At 37.1% G+C, this 16593-nt stretch overlaps 1 protein-coding gene and 1 pseudogene across 1 annotated transcript; both read right to left on the bottom strand.

The window, feature by feature from the left end:
- Positions 1 to 3407: 3407 nt before the first annotated feature.
- LOC113033771 (arrestin domain-containing protein 3-like) lies at positions 3408 to 5710 on the bottom strand. Its single transcript, XM_026187860.1, has 6 exons — positions 5455 to 5710; positions 5035 to 5095; positions 4758 to 4902; positions 4584 to 4680; positions 3823 to 4079; positions 3408 to 3738 (listed from the first exon to the last, which is right to left on the bottom strand). The coding sequence occupies exons 1-6, from the start codon at positions 5708 to 5710 to the stop codon at positions 3481 to 3483; spliced, it is 1074 nt and encodes a 357-aa protein (XP_026043645.1). The 3' UTR covers positions 3408 to 3480.
- Positions 5711 to 6966: 1256 nt separating this feature from the next.
- LOC113033328 (thioredoxin-interacting protein-like) lies at positions 6967 to 12139 on the bottom strand (annotated as a pseudogene).
- Positions 12140 to 16593: the final 4454 nt, after the last annotated feature.

Raw genomic sequence — 16593 nt, 5'->3', positions numbered from 1 at the left:
TAAATCATATAATACAAAAATCTACTATTCACATTTCAACTTTTAACTAATTAAATTTTCAGCTTTTTCCTTTTACAAATTTAAAGTAAAACAACACAATTAAATATGAATTAAAATATGAAAACTAAAAGAACATGCATATTCTCTGTCATATGGACCTGCATGAATAAACTTTCTGAATCCTTTATCATCTGCAACTGAAAATAGTTGTGGATGATTACTATACCTTTCTAATGTGACATTGTTGTCCCTGGCTCTCTTTCTCTCCCTCTGGCTCTGTTCCTGTGCTGAGTGTAACTACCGCCCCTCCCCCCTCTTCCCAGCGTAAAGCACACAGCTCGCGTGCGGAGTGAAGCGAAAAAAAGTGCTAGAGAGAGGTTGAGAGAAAGGGGGGGGAAAAACATGTGATGGCTCGCGATAAGGAGCCGGCTCGCGTCGTTCACGTCAAAGAGGCGGCTCTAAGAGCCATTTCGTTCACGAACGACCCATCACTATTGACCAGGTACCAAAGCAAATCATTCCTACCGTACAAATAATGTAAATATGACGGTGCATCACGAAAGATTGATATCAAATTGATCACTTGACCAATATTACGTTACTTGCTCTTCAAGTGAATCAACAAATGGCGAAATGAAAAGCCGAACAAATGCTATTTTTTTAGAGAGTCTTAGCTTACGTGTGTTTATTTCATATTTTCAGTTCTTACCCTCCCCGACTAAATCGGTTTCAGTTATGTACTGAAATATAAGAATGGACATTAGAGGGTTCTTTCAAAGAAAAAACTCAGGTAAATGTTATTTTATATATTATGCTTTGTATGTTGTTCAGTATATTTCTATGCAAAACAAGAGGGATTTCAGTACACAGCAGGATATTCACATTTGTAACCAGATATTTACATACACTTTAGGGAGAAAACATAAAACATTTTTGCTGTACAACATCAATTTAGAGTAAACTTTTGCTTTAGATAAATATTGAAATATAATTTTGAATTAGTTAAATGTCAGAATAAAGAGAGAGAGATCTGTCTATTTATTATCACTTTCATCAAATTTAGGAGTACATGTACACTAAGTTTATTGTTAATTAATAAGAAAACTCCAGAGGATTCCATTCTGAGCTGAAGAAGCTTCTGATAGGTTAGTAGAGTCCATGTGAGTAAATTGGTGGCACAGCTGTGGATGCATATAAGGCAAAACACAGAGCCTGTTTCTGTAACATGGGAAAATCAAGAGATGTCAACCAAAACACCAGGAAAAGAATCGTGGAGCTCCATAAGTGTGGCTCAAGTTTGAATACAATTTGGTGCCATTTGCAATTAAGAAATACAGATAGTTTCTCTCTTTACTCTTAAAGTTAACAAATATGTTTTTTATATTTATCAATCTAAAAAAATAAACATTTAGTCTGATTTGATGTTGCAAATAAAAAAGTGTTTGTGTTTTGATCTGAAGAGTTTGTAAATATCTGTATATTTGATGATTGTCAGCACAAAGAGGGAGAGAGAGGAACAGAGAGGGAGAGAGAGGAGAATGAGGACAGAACAGAGGTGGAACAAGAGCAGGTGAGACACACATGTTAGCCAAATGGTTGTTTACCAAAAGTATCACCATATCATAGGTACTCATGTATCTCGTACCTAGTGTTTCTTTTTAGGTTTGCTATTTTTCAGATTCTATATTTATTAAGTTATGCAGGCTTGTTTGCACAACAAGGCTAAATAATAATATAAACTTTTCTCAATCTAAATAGTGGACTTTGGTAGAATTAACTATCATCTAGTTCTGATTCTGGTTCTGTCTTGGTTAAATCCTAAGTAGTGCTGATTTTGAACTGTTGTAGTCCTGTTTTAATTCTGGATCAGTTCTGGGTCTGGTTGAATTGGGGTTTAGTCCTCGTGTCTTGATGCAGCCCTGACCTTGTTCTTCCTTGCTGCTTAATTAAAAAACTAGTTTCAGGTGTCCTGCACATGTGATATATATCTTTCCCTATATGAAGTCATTCTTTTTTGAACAAAACTCAAAACAGAGCCAATTAATCTTTCAGTCATTTCTACCTCCCCCCCCCCCAAAAAAATAAAAAATCCCACATGCATACCACCCTTTTGGGCTAAGCCCCGGGTGTTTCAAATGTCTGGCTCCGCCTCTGTTTATATATATATATATACATATATATATAGAGAGAGAGATAATAAAATTATATATATATATATATTTATATATTTATATATACATACATACATACATACATACATACATACATATAAAATTGTATTTTCTTAAGTAATTAGGCTCGTAAATGAATTTCCTCAGTGACCTGAACTTTCACACCCAAATGAGACAAAAGGGTTTAGTTTGCCCTGCGCTCTTGACTGTTACATAAGCACCCTAATTTATTCTATCTAGATCTAGATGACTGCTAATGTGCGCTCTGAGTCTTTCAACCAAGAATGCAAAATCAAAGAACCAAAACAAAAAAAAAGAAAGTCAGGTATTAATAAATTTCTTTAAAAAAAAATTAAAAAGGTGAGCAGCAGAGCACAACTAACAGGTTTTGCTACCAGTAGTTATTAAAGACAATGAGCCATGTCACATGTGGCATTATATCTATGAGAATGACCCAGCACAAATTAACACCATGAAGTGCAGAATCAACAGAAAGCTTGGAAACTTAGGAACAATAACTTCAAGCAGCATTAAACTTTACGTTGGTGTTTCTTTAACTGCTCTGAGGCAAGCACAGCTTTTTAAGGAAGCCAGACTGTTTCAGGCTGATGAAATTCTATCATGCTAAAATACCACAAGTAAAACTCATTTAACCATAAAGACACTACAGTATGTTGAGAAAAAAGGGATGAAGCATGAGAAAATGTGCGTATGATTTTTATTAATCGTAGTATAGGAACTAGCCACTGCAGATTGTTGTGTTCAACTGTCTGCTCAGTTATTTGTTAAAAAATATAATAACACCACCCGTTACTACAAAAACATTTAATCAAGGTCTTATCTTAAGATTTTCCTAGATGCTTCATGGTAGTAGGCTATACAGAAAAGCAAAGTGCAGGACTGTCCACTGTTCTATTTCCAGCACACCTGTAATGTGACTTGCATTTCCTCAGTGGGAAAATAATGCAAACATTTAGTGTTCAGAGACATGATTGGTCAACAGCATCTTGTTGCTGGTCATAGTTCAGAGATCACAAATGTGAGTCTTCTGTTGTCAGATGGATTAAAAATAATTAATGTGGACAATATATAATCTCTGGAATGAGAGGATTATTTATTAAATATTTTTTTATTCCTGCTATTACACATTTAAAGGGAACAAATATGGTCAACGACTGAAATTAAACCAGAATATCAAGCTGTAAATCAACCTATTACCAATTATTCTTACTCTTATTCTCTTATTCTTGCTCTTAATTAATTGCTATTATAAAAAATAGCAATAAAAACTACATCTGCATTACAGATTCTAGGGCTTTCTATCTAAACCTGTGAAAGAGGGGTACATCCCATATGTCTCATAGGAAGGTGGTGGAGCAGAAGGTTCAGGGGCAGCTGGATTTTGTAGAAAGCTCATCCCTCCTGACATGTAAGGATTTGGAAATTGGTCAAATTCACTGGTCAAAAAGTCAGATGACTGCTGATTATCAGACCCCTCTAAAGCAGGCAGGATGACTATGTGGAACTTGACTTCTGGGTCTGAAGCATACTTCACATCCAGATAGACCTGTGGTGGAAAAAGAGTCAACATTACCATGCAACCCCATTGATGCAGAACAACATAAAAGTGAAGATAGATAGGCTTACCCACCCGGAGTCTATACTCTACTTTGATGATGTTGCAGTTTAGGATTGAGGTGGTCACGGTGGAAGGTACGGTGATGATCCTGGTGACAGTCTGACCTGCCGAGTGTGGGATGGCTTCACCCTCCTCCTTCAGGATGTCTTTTGTTTCAACTTTCCTTTTCTTATTTGCAAAGTAGCTGTATTTCCTGTACAGACAGTACTTGGGCTTAATGTCACGAGAGGACTTGTTCTGAATTGAAGCCATGACCCTTATGCCTTCTCCTGGAAAAACAACAAGAACAGGTTATACATGAGCGTTACGCTCTGTTTGCCATGAATTTACAAATAATCAAAAAACTGGTTACAGAAATATGAAACTTTTAAGTTGCGAGTGTCACTATTACAAAATCAATGACTTGCATTAATTCCGCACAGAAGACAAATGCATTTAATTATATGAGTTTAAAGTTTGACAGCAGTACTACAAGGAGAGGACGGTTTGAGGTCATGTACCAAGATTACATTTGGACATTTCCTGGTATGCGTTTAGGAGTGAAGTATTTACATCACATTTAGTTCCCAGTCTTTACTTCCATGGCCTGTGACCTACATTAGATATCATCTTATCTTTAGACCATAAATGTGTTCCATGAGCAAATTGACCTTGAGCTGCACATGTTTCAGCTATAGATGAATTTCAATGTGTTCTATTGCCATTTTCTACTGTAATCCACTATTAGAATGACGTGCAGATTGACTGTGTGGTTCAGTAATGGTTTAAATTACCTTGGCAGAAGCCTGTTTTTGCAATGCTTACATCCATGGCCACAGATCCCGTTGAGAAGAGCTTCATTTTCTTATCAATCATATTTTGCTGTGGGCTCTAACATAAAAAAAGGGTGAATTTTAGAAAATCTGTGTGTGCATGTGTGTATTTGTTCAACAACAATGTAAGGGTACCATCATCACTGGATCATGGTTTGTCTTTTGGATGAGGGTAAACTCTGCCTTCGCTTTGCTGTCCATTCTCATCGACCGGTTCAGATTTGCCTCGACTGTGTACAAAATCTTTCCACATGAGCCCTTGAAGGAGGACGGCAGGTCTCTGTAAGATGTGGCAACAAAAGGTGCAATGAAACTTAAATGAAAGGATATTGTTACAGAAAATAAAGAAACATGTTTGAATATGTTTATATGGAACACCAATGGAAATAATTTTGTTCAGAAGAAAACTCACTGCACTGGAATCTGAAAGGTGAATGGGTATACATGGCAGCCAGGGGAAAGATCATTTTTGCCTAAGGAACAATGAATTAGTCAGATAGCATGTTTTTTTTTTTATGTCTGATTAAAGGAAGGTTTGTAAATTTGTCTCTGTGACTGTTTTTAGAAGGGCTGCTCATTGAAATAGCAGGTTTGCAAATAGTTCTGAAGAAGAGAGAAAATTACAGAAAGAGAAGAGCAGGATAATGTTATTCCTGCTATTATTGCTGCCATCAGCTGGTCAAGATTGTACTAACCTTACTAGTTAAAAGGCATTTTTTGTATAAATGATCATTCAAATAAAAGCTTTTCTGTTAACAGTAGCAGATTAATTAAACATACCACGATTTAAAATGATTACAGCATTGTGCTAAATTGAAAGACATTAGCTTACCCATAGATTCCTGAATGACAAACTGCTTGATGCTGAAATACTTCTCTTTGCTTTGGTAAGTCACAATAGTTTTCCCATAATTTTCAGTCCATGACACTTGAGCTTTTCCCTTCAGCTTTACAAAGAGTGACTGTACTTCACACTCATTAGTTAATTCAAATGTAACTTGTCCCATGAGATAATCACCACTACTGAAAGTGTTGCTTTTGTTTAGGGGATTGTATCCCACTGTAAAGTTCTTAACACTACTTGACATAGTACACTGTTCAAAGCTGCAAGTACAGTAAATGCCAGATAAGCATGAGGAGAGAGGTTTTATGTGTCATGAGGAGGGTTTGTAGGTGCAAGTACACAGAGTTTTGATAATAATTAAACCACAGGGCCCTAAAATATTCATGTTTATTGATAAGAAACATTGTAAATGTCTGCTAGAGTAATTAAATCTTGTGTAAATAAAATGTGTAGGCATGGTTCTTCTATAAATGAAATTATGAAACACTAACCTCGTACTAGTGTGTGTAGGCGCAAATAGCATTATGGACAATAAGGTGTGACTTGCATGGATCATGGAGTTAAACATGTGGTTAAACACTGGAAATGTTGAGTGTTTACTTAAAGGAGAGTGCATCCATATACCAGTGTGTCTAAAGGTAAAGTTACATAAAAAGTCCTCATTATTCTGTGGTCATAGCCCATTGGCCAAATCTGGCCCATTGTGTTCTCATGCACACCTGTTGGCCAGTCAGGTTTCTATTCATTAGCCACTCCAGCTACAAGGCTCAGACTCCGTGACTTGTTGCCTTTTTTTGGAAGCCCCGCACAGCTCATATCTCAAGTTTTGACACATTCGTTTGTTTTGTTTTTTTATTGAAGTGTTATACACCAGGTCTGAGTTTGTATCTGGCACAGATGTGGTGCTGCTGTTAGCAAAGTCTGTCCGGACACAGTCGTATGAAGACATCCCAGAGCAGAGCTTCAAAGTGTTTGGTTAAAGGAGTGCATTTGTAAAAGCCTTTTTTAGTCTTATCCATCACTCAAAGGATTTCATAATACATATACCTGTTTACATACACATTCCTTTTACATGCACATTTTTTTTATTCCACACTGGTAATACACTAGGGCCCATTTGTGGGGCTCAGTATATTTGCTGTGGACATGTGGATGTCTCAGAAACAATCTCAGCATTAGGATTATTGTTATGGGCTATTTATCAGTTTCCCATAAACAGTACTTGAAGAACAGTGCAAACACATTTTTTCTTAAACCTCAATACCCATCAGCATCAATATACCGCAGCATATGAAGTGAAATTTATAAATCCATATATTTAGAACAAATTAGCTCTGTGTATTAATGCTGTAGACCAAATAAAAGGATTACTTCAATAGTACCTTTCAAGATAAACATCACACAGTGCTTCCCAACAAAACATTAGATCACAAAAAAAAAGCTCAAATAAGCCTGACTACATCTTTTTTAAAACTTAAAACGAACTAATATTAAAAATATTATAATTATAATTAAATATATTCAATGAGTGTATTTTATGGATTCACAGAATCTGCTCCTGCTGGCCCTGTTCTACTCTACAGCAATAAAGATATTTATGCACTGAGTGGCAAAGATTTGATATTTAAAAATCCATCTGTTAAAAATGTATCAAAATACGCCTCGGTCATGGAAATCTTCTATCATCACACTGATAAAATAAATGAAAATATACATTTTCTCTGAGGCACTAAGTAATGTCTGGAATAAATGTTTTTATAAGTGGCTATATACAGTGATTTTTTATAGATTTCATATCATCTCTGTAACACATCGTGTTACTTCCTTGAGCTATTCAGAATATTTAAATCAGAATCAAAAATAAAAAGAGCCCAGTACCCTCCAAATCTGTAGCCGAGCTTCTAGGACTTTCTGTCTGAACTGTTCAGGGAGGGGTACATGTCATATGTCTCACAGGAAGGTGGTAAGCCATCAACTCCAGGGGCAGCTGGATTTTGTAGAAAGCTTGTCCCTTCTGGAAAGTCAGAGTTTGGAGATGCTTCAAATCCACTGGCTGAATAGTCAGATGACTGCTGCTTATCAGACCCCTCTAAAGCAGGCAGGATGATTATGGGGAACTTGATCTCTGGGTCTGAAGCATACTTCACATCCAGATGGACCTAGAAAGAGTCAGTGCTTATTAGACTCGTAATGCATACTTGATTAAATAAAGATATTAACAAGGCCTGGGAAATACTTTCAGGAAGATGAAATAGGCCTATTCACCCGGAGTCTGTTCTCTAATTTGATGATGGTGGAAGGGACGGTGATGATCTTGGTGACTGTCTGGTGACTGACTGTGGGATGGCTTCACCCTCCTCTTTCAGGATGTCTTTTGTTTCAAGTTTCCTTTTCTTATTTGCAAAGTAGCTGTTCTTTCTGTAGAGACAGTACTTGAGTTTAATGTCACGAGAGGATTTGTTCTGAACTGAAGCCATGACCTTTATGTCTTCTCCTGGAAAAACAACAACATCAGGTTAAAGTTCTGTCCTACAATATAATTACATTGATGTTATGCTGCATACAAAGCTGTGGAGCTGTGGATTTCAGTACTGCAAACTTTTAAGAGTTTAAGCTGTGTCATCATCTGTTTGATCTTTGCAGGAATGAGTTCGCAAAGGTTTTAAGATTTTCTATATTTCTGCAAAAATATAACACATTTCACATTTAACCAACATGTGCACTACATGCCTTATCTGTCATCATAGTCTATCCTCAGTCATAAAAAGATTCCCTGTGGAGTGAATGTATATTTCAGTAATGTGAGATTGCGAGCAAGTCATAATTACCTTGGAGGAAGGCTGTTTTTGGAATGCTTACATCCATGGCCACTGATCCTGATGTGAAGAGGTTCATCTTCTTATCAGTCATATTTTGCTGCAGAGTCTGAGAAGAAAATCACAATTTATGTACATGCAGTGTTAATTCAGGAGTGTAACATATAGCAGTTTGTAAGGGTACCATAAGCTCTCCATCAAGGTTTCCTTTGTGGATGAGAGTGAACTCTGCCTTTGCTTTGCTGTCTTTTCTCACTGAGTGGCTCAGATTTGCCTCCAATCTATACACAATCTTTCCATGTGAGCCCCTGAAGGAGGAGAGCAGCTCTCTGTAAGACAGGACAATACTATTAACAAATCAAAGTGGGTGAGTGGCAGGATATCATTTAAGGAAAAATTGAAAACACTCAAGAGTGCTTATCCTTATAATAATAGTTTTTTAATAAGTAATTATTGGGGGTTGACTTGCACGGTAATTAAAGTTGCAAGAAAAAAAATATGATTGCAGGCAGGGGCGATTCTAGGATCAGAGCTTTGGGGGGTGCTGAGCACCCAGAGAGCTGCTCAGCCAGGCAAGATAATCTTTACTCGTCACGCTGAGACCCTGTCTCTGTCAGTCCCTGCATCCTTAAATGTCTCCAGTTGTACAGAGTTCCCTCTGGATGTCTCTTTGGTGCATTTAAACCCCTGTTCCTTCCTGTCCTCATCATCTGTTGTCTTCATCTCCGTTATCAGTCATCATAATTTTACCATCTCTGTGCAAGTCTGCAAATTTCTTTATTAAATCACAAGATTCTTAAATTCATCAAGTCTCTCTGTGCTTGGGTCCTTGTCAAAAAAACACGACATCACTGTTTTGTAAATTTTAACACAAGTTAATTCCCACAATTGTGAAAGAAAAGCAAAAGTCTGTAACAAAACCATCAAATCTGATAAAGGTTATTTAAATGCTGCAAAAGAAGAAGGGATTGGAATAAAAAAATACATATCCTAACCTTAATTACTGGGGGAAAATTATGAATGATGATCATAGTAAGAAGTAAACTGAGGGCATTTTTTGGACAGAGATTCACTTTTAATGTGTATGTGTAATACAGATACATAAAAATACACTCCAAAAATAGAGTCCTTGAAATGTACAAAATATTGATAGAAAAATTATAAAAATGGAGGCAACAATGTATACAATGTATGAAAAGATCTTTACTGCAGATACTACTATGGCTCTGCAGATTTTTTATTTTATTTTAACCTATGTCGCCTCACCCTGAGGTTGGAAAATCTGTCTATCACTTTTTGGTGGTCAAGTCTCTCAAGCAGTTTAACAGTTTCTGTTTTGCCTGTCACTGTTCCCTGTCTGTTTTCTTACCTGGTTCTTCCTGACCTTGTACTTTCTCCTCACGTTCCCATCACTAATAAAAAAGTCCTCTCTCAGTGTACTTTCAAGCAATTTAAAGTTTTAGATTTTAAATTGGCTGTATAAATTTTAATGGGAGCAACAGGGCGGTCAAATGTCGCTGATTTTATTACACAGTAGGACGGATTGTAGCGAACATGTCGGAAAACACGTTTTCAACACTGTAGGTTACCTGGGTGTAAAGTTTTTCAGCTAAAAAGAAACATGGTCTGACTCCTACCCAACTATATAAAGAGTAACTGAAGGTTAAATGCAGCTAATATGTCCTGTTTTAAGCCAGGCACTCACACCTCAGCTCCGCTGCATCTCAGCCACCATCGCTCTGGCAGAAAGGACGCTAGAGCCAGAGCAGGGGAGAGCCGAGCTGGAACAAACCATTTGGGGAGGGTATCTATACTTTTGTTGTTAAAATGTTCCATCTCAATTAAGCACTGTATGCTTTTTATATTTTTAGTAGTGTGTCACACAAACAGCAAATATTGTCAAAAAAGTAAGAAATCTTTGGGGGTGCTTTGATTCATTTTGGGGGTTCATTGAAAGACATAAGCGTACTTACCCTGAGATTCCTGAATGACAAACTGCTTGATGGTGAAGTATTTGTCTTTGCTGTAAAAGGTTATGACGTTTTTTCCGCCTTTCCCTTCAGCTTTACAAAGAGTGACTGTATTTTGCATTCCTGTGACAACTCCAGTGTATTTTGTCCTGTAATATAATCGCCACTAGCAAAAGTATTGCTTTTGTTAATGGGATCATATCCCACTAAAAAGCTCTTAATAATATTTGGCATAACGCTATCAAACGCTGCACAGTGCTACAAAAACAGCAAGTGCCAGCTAAGTGTGAGCAGCGAGGTTTTCTATCTCATGACGAGAGTCATCTTACAAAGAACTTTGGTAATAATTAAACCACAGGGACCTAAATAAGTGCTAGCACGTGGTTCTCCCGGGCCACCTGTTGTGGGATTGTTGGAAAACTTTGAGCAATATATATGATCATGTGATTGAACTGGGGAAATATTAAATATTTACTAAAAGGAAAGTGCATCTAGGTAAGGCTATTAAAAATAAATAAATATAAAATCCTCATTAATTAGTCTATGGTCAAGCCCTATGGACAAATCTGGTCTCACGCATGTTTTAATGTTTACCCGTTTGTTTCTATTCATCAGCCACTCCAGCTACACAAATTGTCTTCTTTGGGAAAGCCACACCCAAGCCCTCTACTCTTGAGCTATGTTTGTTTGCTTGTTTGTTTATTTGTTTATTTTTTACGTGAACTGTAATCTGTCTAGTCTGAGCTGTATGTAGGACCCCACCTAACACATTCAAACTTGGCCTGGAGTTAATCTCAACTAAAAATCTGAAAAGCTGTGTGAGCGGATATGGCAAAAACGCTGTTCTACCAGGTTGACAAAATCTGTCCCGAGACATGCATATGAAGACCTTCCGAAGCAGGCCGCTATAGAAATGTTTTAGGAAAGAAATGATATGTATGATGTATGAAATATGAGCATGCTGTTTCTGTAAGTGAATGAATGATGAAATTGAAATAATGCAGTTTCCTCAATGAGGTCACTGTTACCACGTGTACATGTAAACAGCATTACTCACACAGCACGTGGTAGCACGTGATATTCCTAAATCACCTGTTGTGGGTGTGTTAAACTTTACAGTCCCAAGCATGGGTCATGTGACTAAACACAGTGGAAATACTCCAGGGAAATATGAAGTATTTAAAGGTAGTGTTACAGAGTGTAGCCAAAATGAAATCTTTATTCTTCTTATTTGAGATTTTTTAAGGTCTTGTCTTTTTACAAAAGAGATGAATAATATATTTCAACTGTGTTTTCTTCTAATGCTTTCTGGACTAAACTCGACTCATCGTAGCACATGACAATTGAGTGTACTACTTATTATACTGCATGCCATTTCATTGCACATATCATACACCTGATTTGATGCAAACATCATTGAACTTTCGCATCAATATAACTATATTATTTTCAATTATTGTGGTGTGCCTTGATGATCTGGTTTGTCCTCTGACAGTTTGAAAATACTATAAGGATGTCAGCAGGTTGTGAATATTAATATTAATCCTGTATTAAACTTGTAAAGAGACTAATATTGATCCTGTATATTTGATTTCAGCAAGTAATTGCAGACTACAGGATGCTGAGAAACCAAAAAGTGAGGGAACTTTAAAACCACACCAACATACCAATATATATTTTTCATTACATGTAATATAGGAGATGTCATTTCTGTCTACCCTAATGACCACTGCAGATTGTTACACACTTTTCATCTTAATTATTTGTTATGTTAGTTGTTAGTTATGGATCATGAAGGGAAAGTGGCAAACAGAGACTGCTCATGTACAGCGCCCTGAGTTCTGTGTCTTTGGGTAAGAGGTAAACTGCTAAATTGCACCTTTTCATCCTTAAACCTGCACGCTGCTGCCCTCTATGGGAAATAAGATGGACTGCAGCATATTTACAACCAGGGCACAGTAGCACAACAGCAAGCTCAACTAGTCTGATAACAAACACAGGCATCAAATTTTAGTTGAAGTTCGTGTGTGTTATTTAATTTATGCAAATACTACATTAGATCACCTTAATGCTAGCACTAATTAAAATGGTTCTAAAAGTCTGCATATGATGGACTGTAAGGGGGTGACATCATTGAGATAATAATAAAAGAATGTTTCTGTTCTGAAAATAATGTTAATAGCAAGTGAGCATTAGCCATTTTTTATCTGGAACAAAAAGACGCAACCTACCTACTGTAGGAGCAAATCCCAACTCACCACCAGCCTCTAACGTTGGCTTGGAGAAAATGTTGACCAGAAATTTTTCTTTATGTTTCCTTAGGTTGATTCAGCATCAACCTTTGACCTCATTTTGTCTTAAAGCAGTTTTTCAAAATATATATACATATGGTGTAAAATTCTTTATTTGTTCAACTGAGAGCAGCACTCTGGCGCTGCTCATGAGCTTAATTCACCATGGCAGCTAGTCCCAGATAACGTGGGAGTTGTTGAACTCCAGACCACTTAGAGAAGTTTCCTTCCAGTGAAGTCATTTATTTGGCATAAATTGTAATTAGTATACTGGACTGAAGGAAGTTCAAACCACTGATCTCCCATTAGCGAATAATCTATTTGAGCTACAATCATTCCAGCTACATATCTCCAGGAACACATACACAAAAACATAAACAGACACTCAAAGCCTGAAAATAATGCGGGTCATGCTGTTTCAACTCATAGTTCTTTTGTTTACTATTTACAGTGCAGTCTATTGGTATCACAATCTTTACATTATCTGAGACAATCTCTGAAAGATGCTCTGAAAGAGTGTACTGAGATTAGGTATTTTCTATTTTAACATGAGTTTAAACAGAAAACAAGGAAAGCTTTGATCATTTTTTTAAAGTGAAATTTAAATATGGTGAATTTGATCTCTGGCCCTGAGGCATACTTCACATACAGATAGACCTGTGGTGGAAAAAAGATTAAATGTAAGTCTTACTTTTCTCGAAATCAGAGAAAACAGGAAACTAAAACCATAATTTGCATGGGCTCAGTAAAATTGGACAATAGAAGATTCTCTGTCTTTGCTTCTTTTTCCTCTCAGGTTTGGAGTGAGCTGGCTCCTCAGCTTTTTCCTGAGATCAGCCTTGCCATCAGCTCGTTTAATCTGCAGTATTTAAAGAACCTGCACTCTCTGCCAGATCATTGCCTGCTCAGTGGTGGTGCTGCAACACAAGGCTACCAATTTATTCTCTCTCCTCTTGCCGACTAGTCGTTTGGTGTTATAGTCGCTGGAAAAAACTCAAGCTGACTCCTACAAATCCTACTCATCTGAATCCCTGAGCTAGTTTACTTATGCTAAAAGAGAAACACTTCCCTGTCACCCACCTGCCTCTCTAGCCTTCTCTCCCCTCAACTTGCTGTAGTAATCAATCCAAGACTACATGACTTCATGCAATCAAAGTAACCCTCACCCATCTCTAGCTTGATCTCTCCTCTTCAGCAGAAATCACTGTGTCACCCCTTTAAAGAGTGCACTCACCTGTTAAACTGTTAGTGAGTCCTGCATTGAAGTCCATATTTACTGACATTATGACTGTTTTGGCACTAAAAAGTACTAAAATCAATCCAACACAAAAATAGCTGAATGGCCTGAAGCAAGTATTTAATGTAAAGAAAGCCTCCTACATAAAATTTTCATGTGTGTTATTAACAGATTTTCTAAAAGGCACATGTCCCACAGTAAGCAGGTAATGAGTGAATCGTTTACTAAGCTGAGATTTTTGGCTGTAATCTTTGTTGCTGCAGGATACTTCTGTTGTGTTCACTCGCATATGTGGGATCAGATTCAGGCTCAAACATGTACAAAGGGATTTGTAAAGTTACCTGTTGTGATGCCACAGCTCTGCAATAGAAAAGCCTCACTTCTGGAGCAAGCGATAAGCAGTTTAAGTGTTTTCTTTAATAATTTATACAATATAATAAGTATATTATCAAGTTAGGTTTGCTGTTAGCAAAATTTAAGTTACTTGTGTTCCTAGCGGGTTTGCCAGTGATAATTTTCAAATGCACTAGCTAACTTCTCGGCTAATGCTAATTGAAAGCTCAGACAACATCACTGGCCATTTGCAATGTTGATGATGATGCAGGAAGAACACCAACACGGAGATAACAGATTGTGCGTGGACAACATGCAACATCCATGGTCACTGATCCTGATGTGAAGCGCTTCATCTTCATATTTTCCTCAGTCGTCTTTCTCGATCCCAGTGCGTCTCTACACCTCTCTGCATTAATCATTACTTATTATTATTCGCTGACTCTTTTCCACAGCATGTCTTTTGTGCAGTCTTCCTCCAATCACCTCAATCAGTCGCAGCCCCAGTGGCTGTCGCTCCCTGAGCCTGGTTCTGCTAGAGGGTTCTTCCTGTTTTTCCTCCCCACTGTCACCAAAGCGCTTGCTCAGGGGGTCATACAATTGTTGGGGTTTTCTGTCTTCCTTGTATCTTTTTATCTCTTTTGATTATCTTAAATGTACAGCACCTTGCTCAACAGTTTTTGTTTTAAATGCACTAAATAAATAAATTTGATCTTTTATTATTGTACAATATAAAGCACCTTGAGGCACCTTGAGGCAACTGTTATTGTGATTTGGCACTGTATAAATAAAACTGAACTGAATTGAAATCTTATCTTGGCTGTGGAGTCTTACAGGAAAATCACAAACTGGTTACATGCAGTATTAATATTGCATGTACAATGCACCCCCACTGAGCAAACTCAGTGGGGGTGCATTGTCTGGCAGTTTGTAAGGGTACCATGGATGAGAGTGAACTGCCTTTGCTTTGCTGTCTTTTCTCATCAAGCAGCTCAGATTTGCCTCCACTTCATACAAAGCCTTTCCCCTTGAAGGAGGACGTCAGCTCTTTGTGAGATGTGACCACAAACTGTACAAATCAAACTGGGTGAGTGACAGGACATCTTTCAGAAAAGAGAGAACACACTTGAAAGTGTTAATCCTTAAAGTCTGTGGTAATAATAGTTTTTCCCGATACATTTCAGAGACAACTCACTGTGAAGGGACTTGAAAGGTGAATGGGCAGACATGGCAGCCTGACTGGGAACTAAAGCAGTCATTTAAAGAGCGTTTCATTTCTCATTAAAGAAAGGCTTATAAACAGACTCTTGGATTGGTCTTGTCACTGTGGTTTGCTAATTTTACTGAAGGACGGTTTCCACCATGAGGAGGACAAACTAGGAAACAAATTTAGTAAGTCTTCCTTGTATTATTTGTGCTACTAGTTTGAATAGGACAGGATTACATTTACGTCTTGGGAAAAAAAGATCATCTTACAACAGTCAGGGTCTGATTTTGTAAACTGTAAGAATATGTTTAGCGTGTAGACTAGTTTTGTCAAAATACCAGAAAGGCAAAAGAAAAAGAAAAATGATTTTGTAATACAAATTTTAAAAAATGAAAGACAAAGAAAGACCAAAAAGGATCTATAAAACCTTATAAAAGCATTACGTTATTTTCATTTCACCTACTTTATTATTATTATGTCATCACACTGCCTTGCAACCATTTAGCAAAAGACTAAACTGTTATAGTGGAGCAGGACTTTGGCTTATTTTTACAGTTTGCCTCAATATACTTTGATAAGTTTGATAGCATATGAAGGTGGACACACCACAATGCATAGAAAACGCAAGGGTTCAAAAAAGTAAGTACAGTCACTTTTGAAAATGAAAAAAACAATGTACTACCCCTATTTTTTTTTATTCCTCAATATGAATAAGTACATCACTTTTCTAGCTGCAATAATATTGGCCCTATACTATGGTCCTGTACTAGTTAATGAACAATGCAAGAAAAACCAAAATAAAATCAATCAATCAAAAAAAACAAAAAAAACTTACTTATCCTGACCTTCCTCAGTGATAAAGTTTGTCTTGAGTGTATTTTGCAGTCTTGTGACAGCACATTTGTAATTTATCGTGTCAGAAAATCACTATTGTTGAAAGAATTGCTTTTATTTCTGGGGCTTATATCCCGCTGAGGAGGTCTTAATATTATTTGGCATAACATCCTACTCAGTACTACCGGTACAATAAAGTGATACGTGAGACGGAGAGGATGGAGGTTTTATGAGCAGGTGATGAGGAAGGAATTTGCTGATAGATACTTGGGTTTAATTAATAATTAAACAATATGACCCCAATAAATCATGCTTCCCTAAGAATGTACTGATTTATGCATAGTTTTGTTGTTGCTGTTGTTGTTAATTTGACTAGCACTGATATGCAAATTCACTAAGAGCTAAATACTACATTTAAAAGCAGTGTGGCCTGTCAGCT

The sequence above is a fragment of the Astatotilapia calliptera genome, chromosome 12 (assembly GCF_900246225.1).
Source record: "Astatotilapia calliptera chromosome 12, fAstCal1.2, whole genome shotgun sequence".
NCBI lineage: Eukaryota > Metazoa > Chordata > Actinopteri > Cichliformes > Cichlidae > Astatotilapia > Astatotilapia calliptera.
The sequence above is the reverse complement of the archived record's forward strand: the minus strand, read 5'-3'. Positions and strand labels throughout refer to the sequence as shown.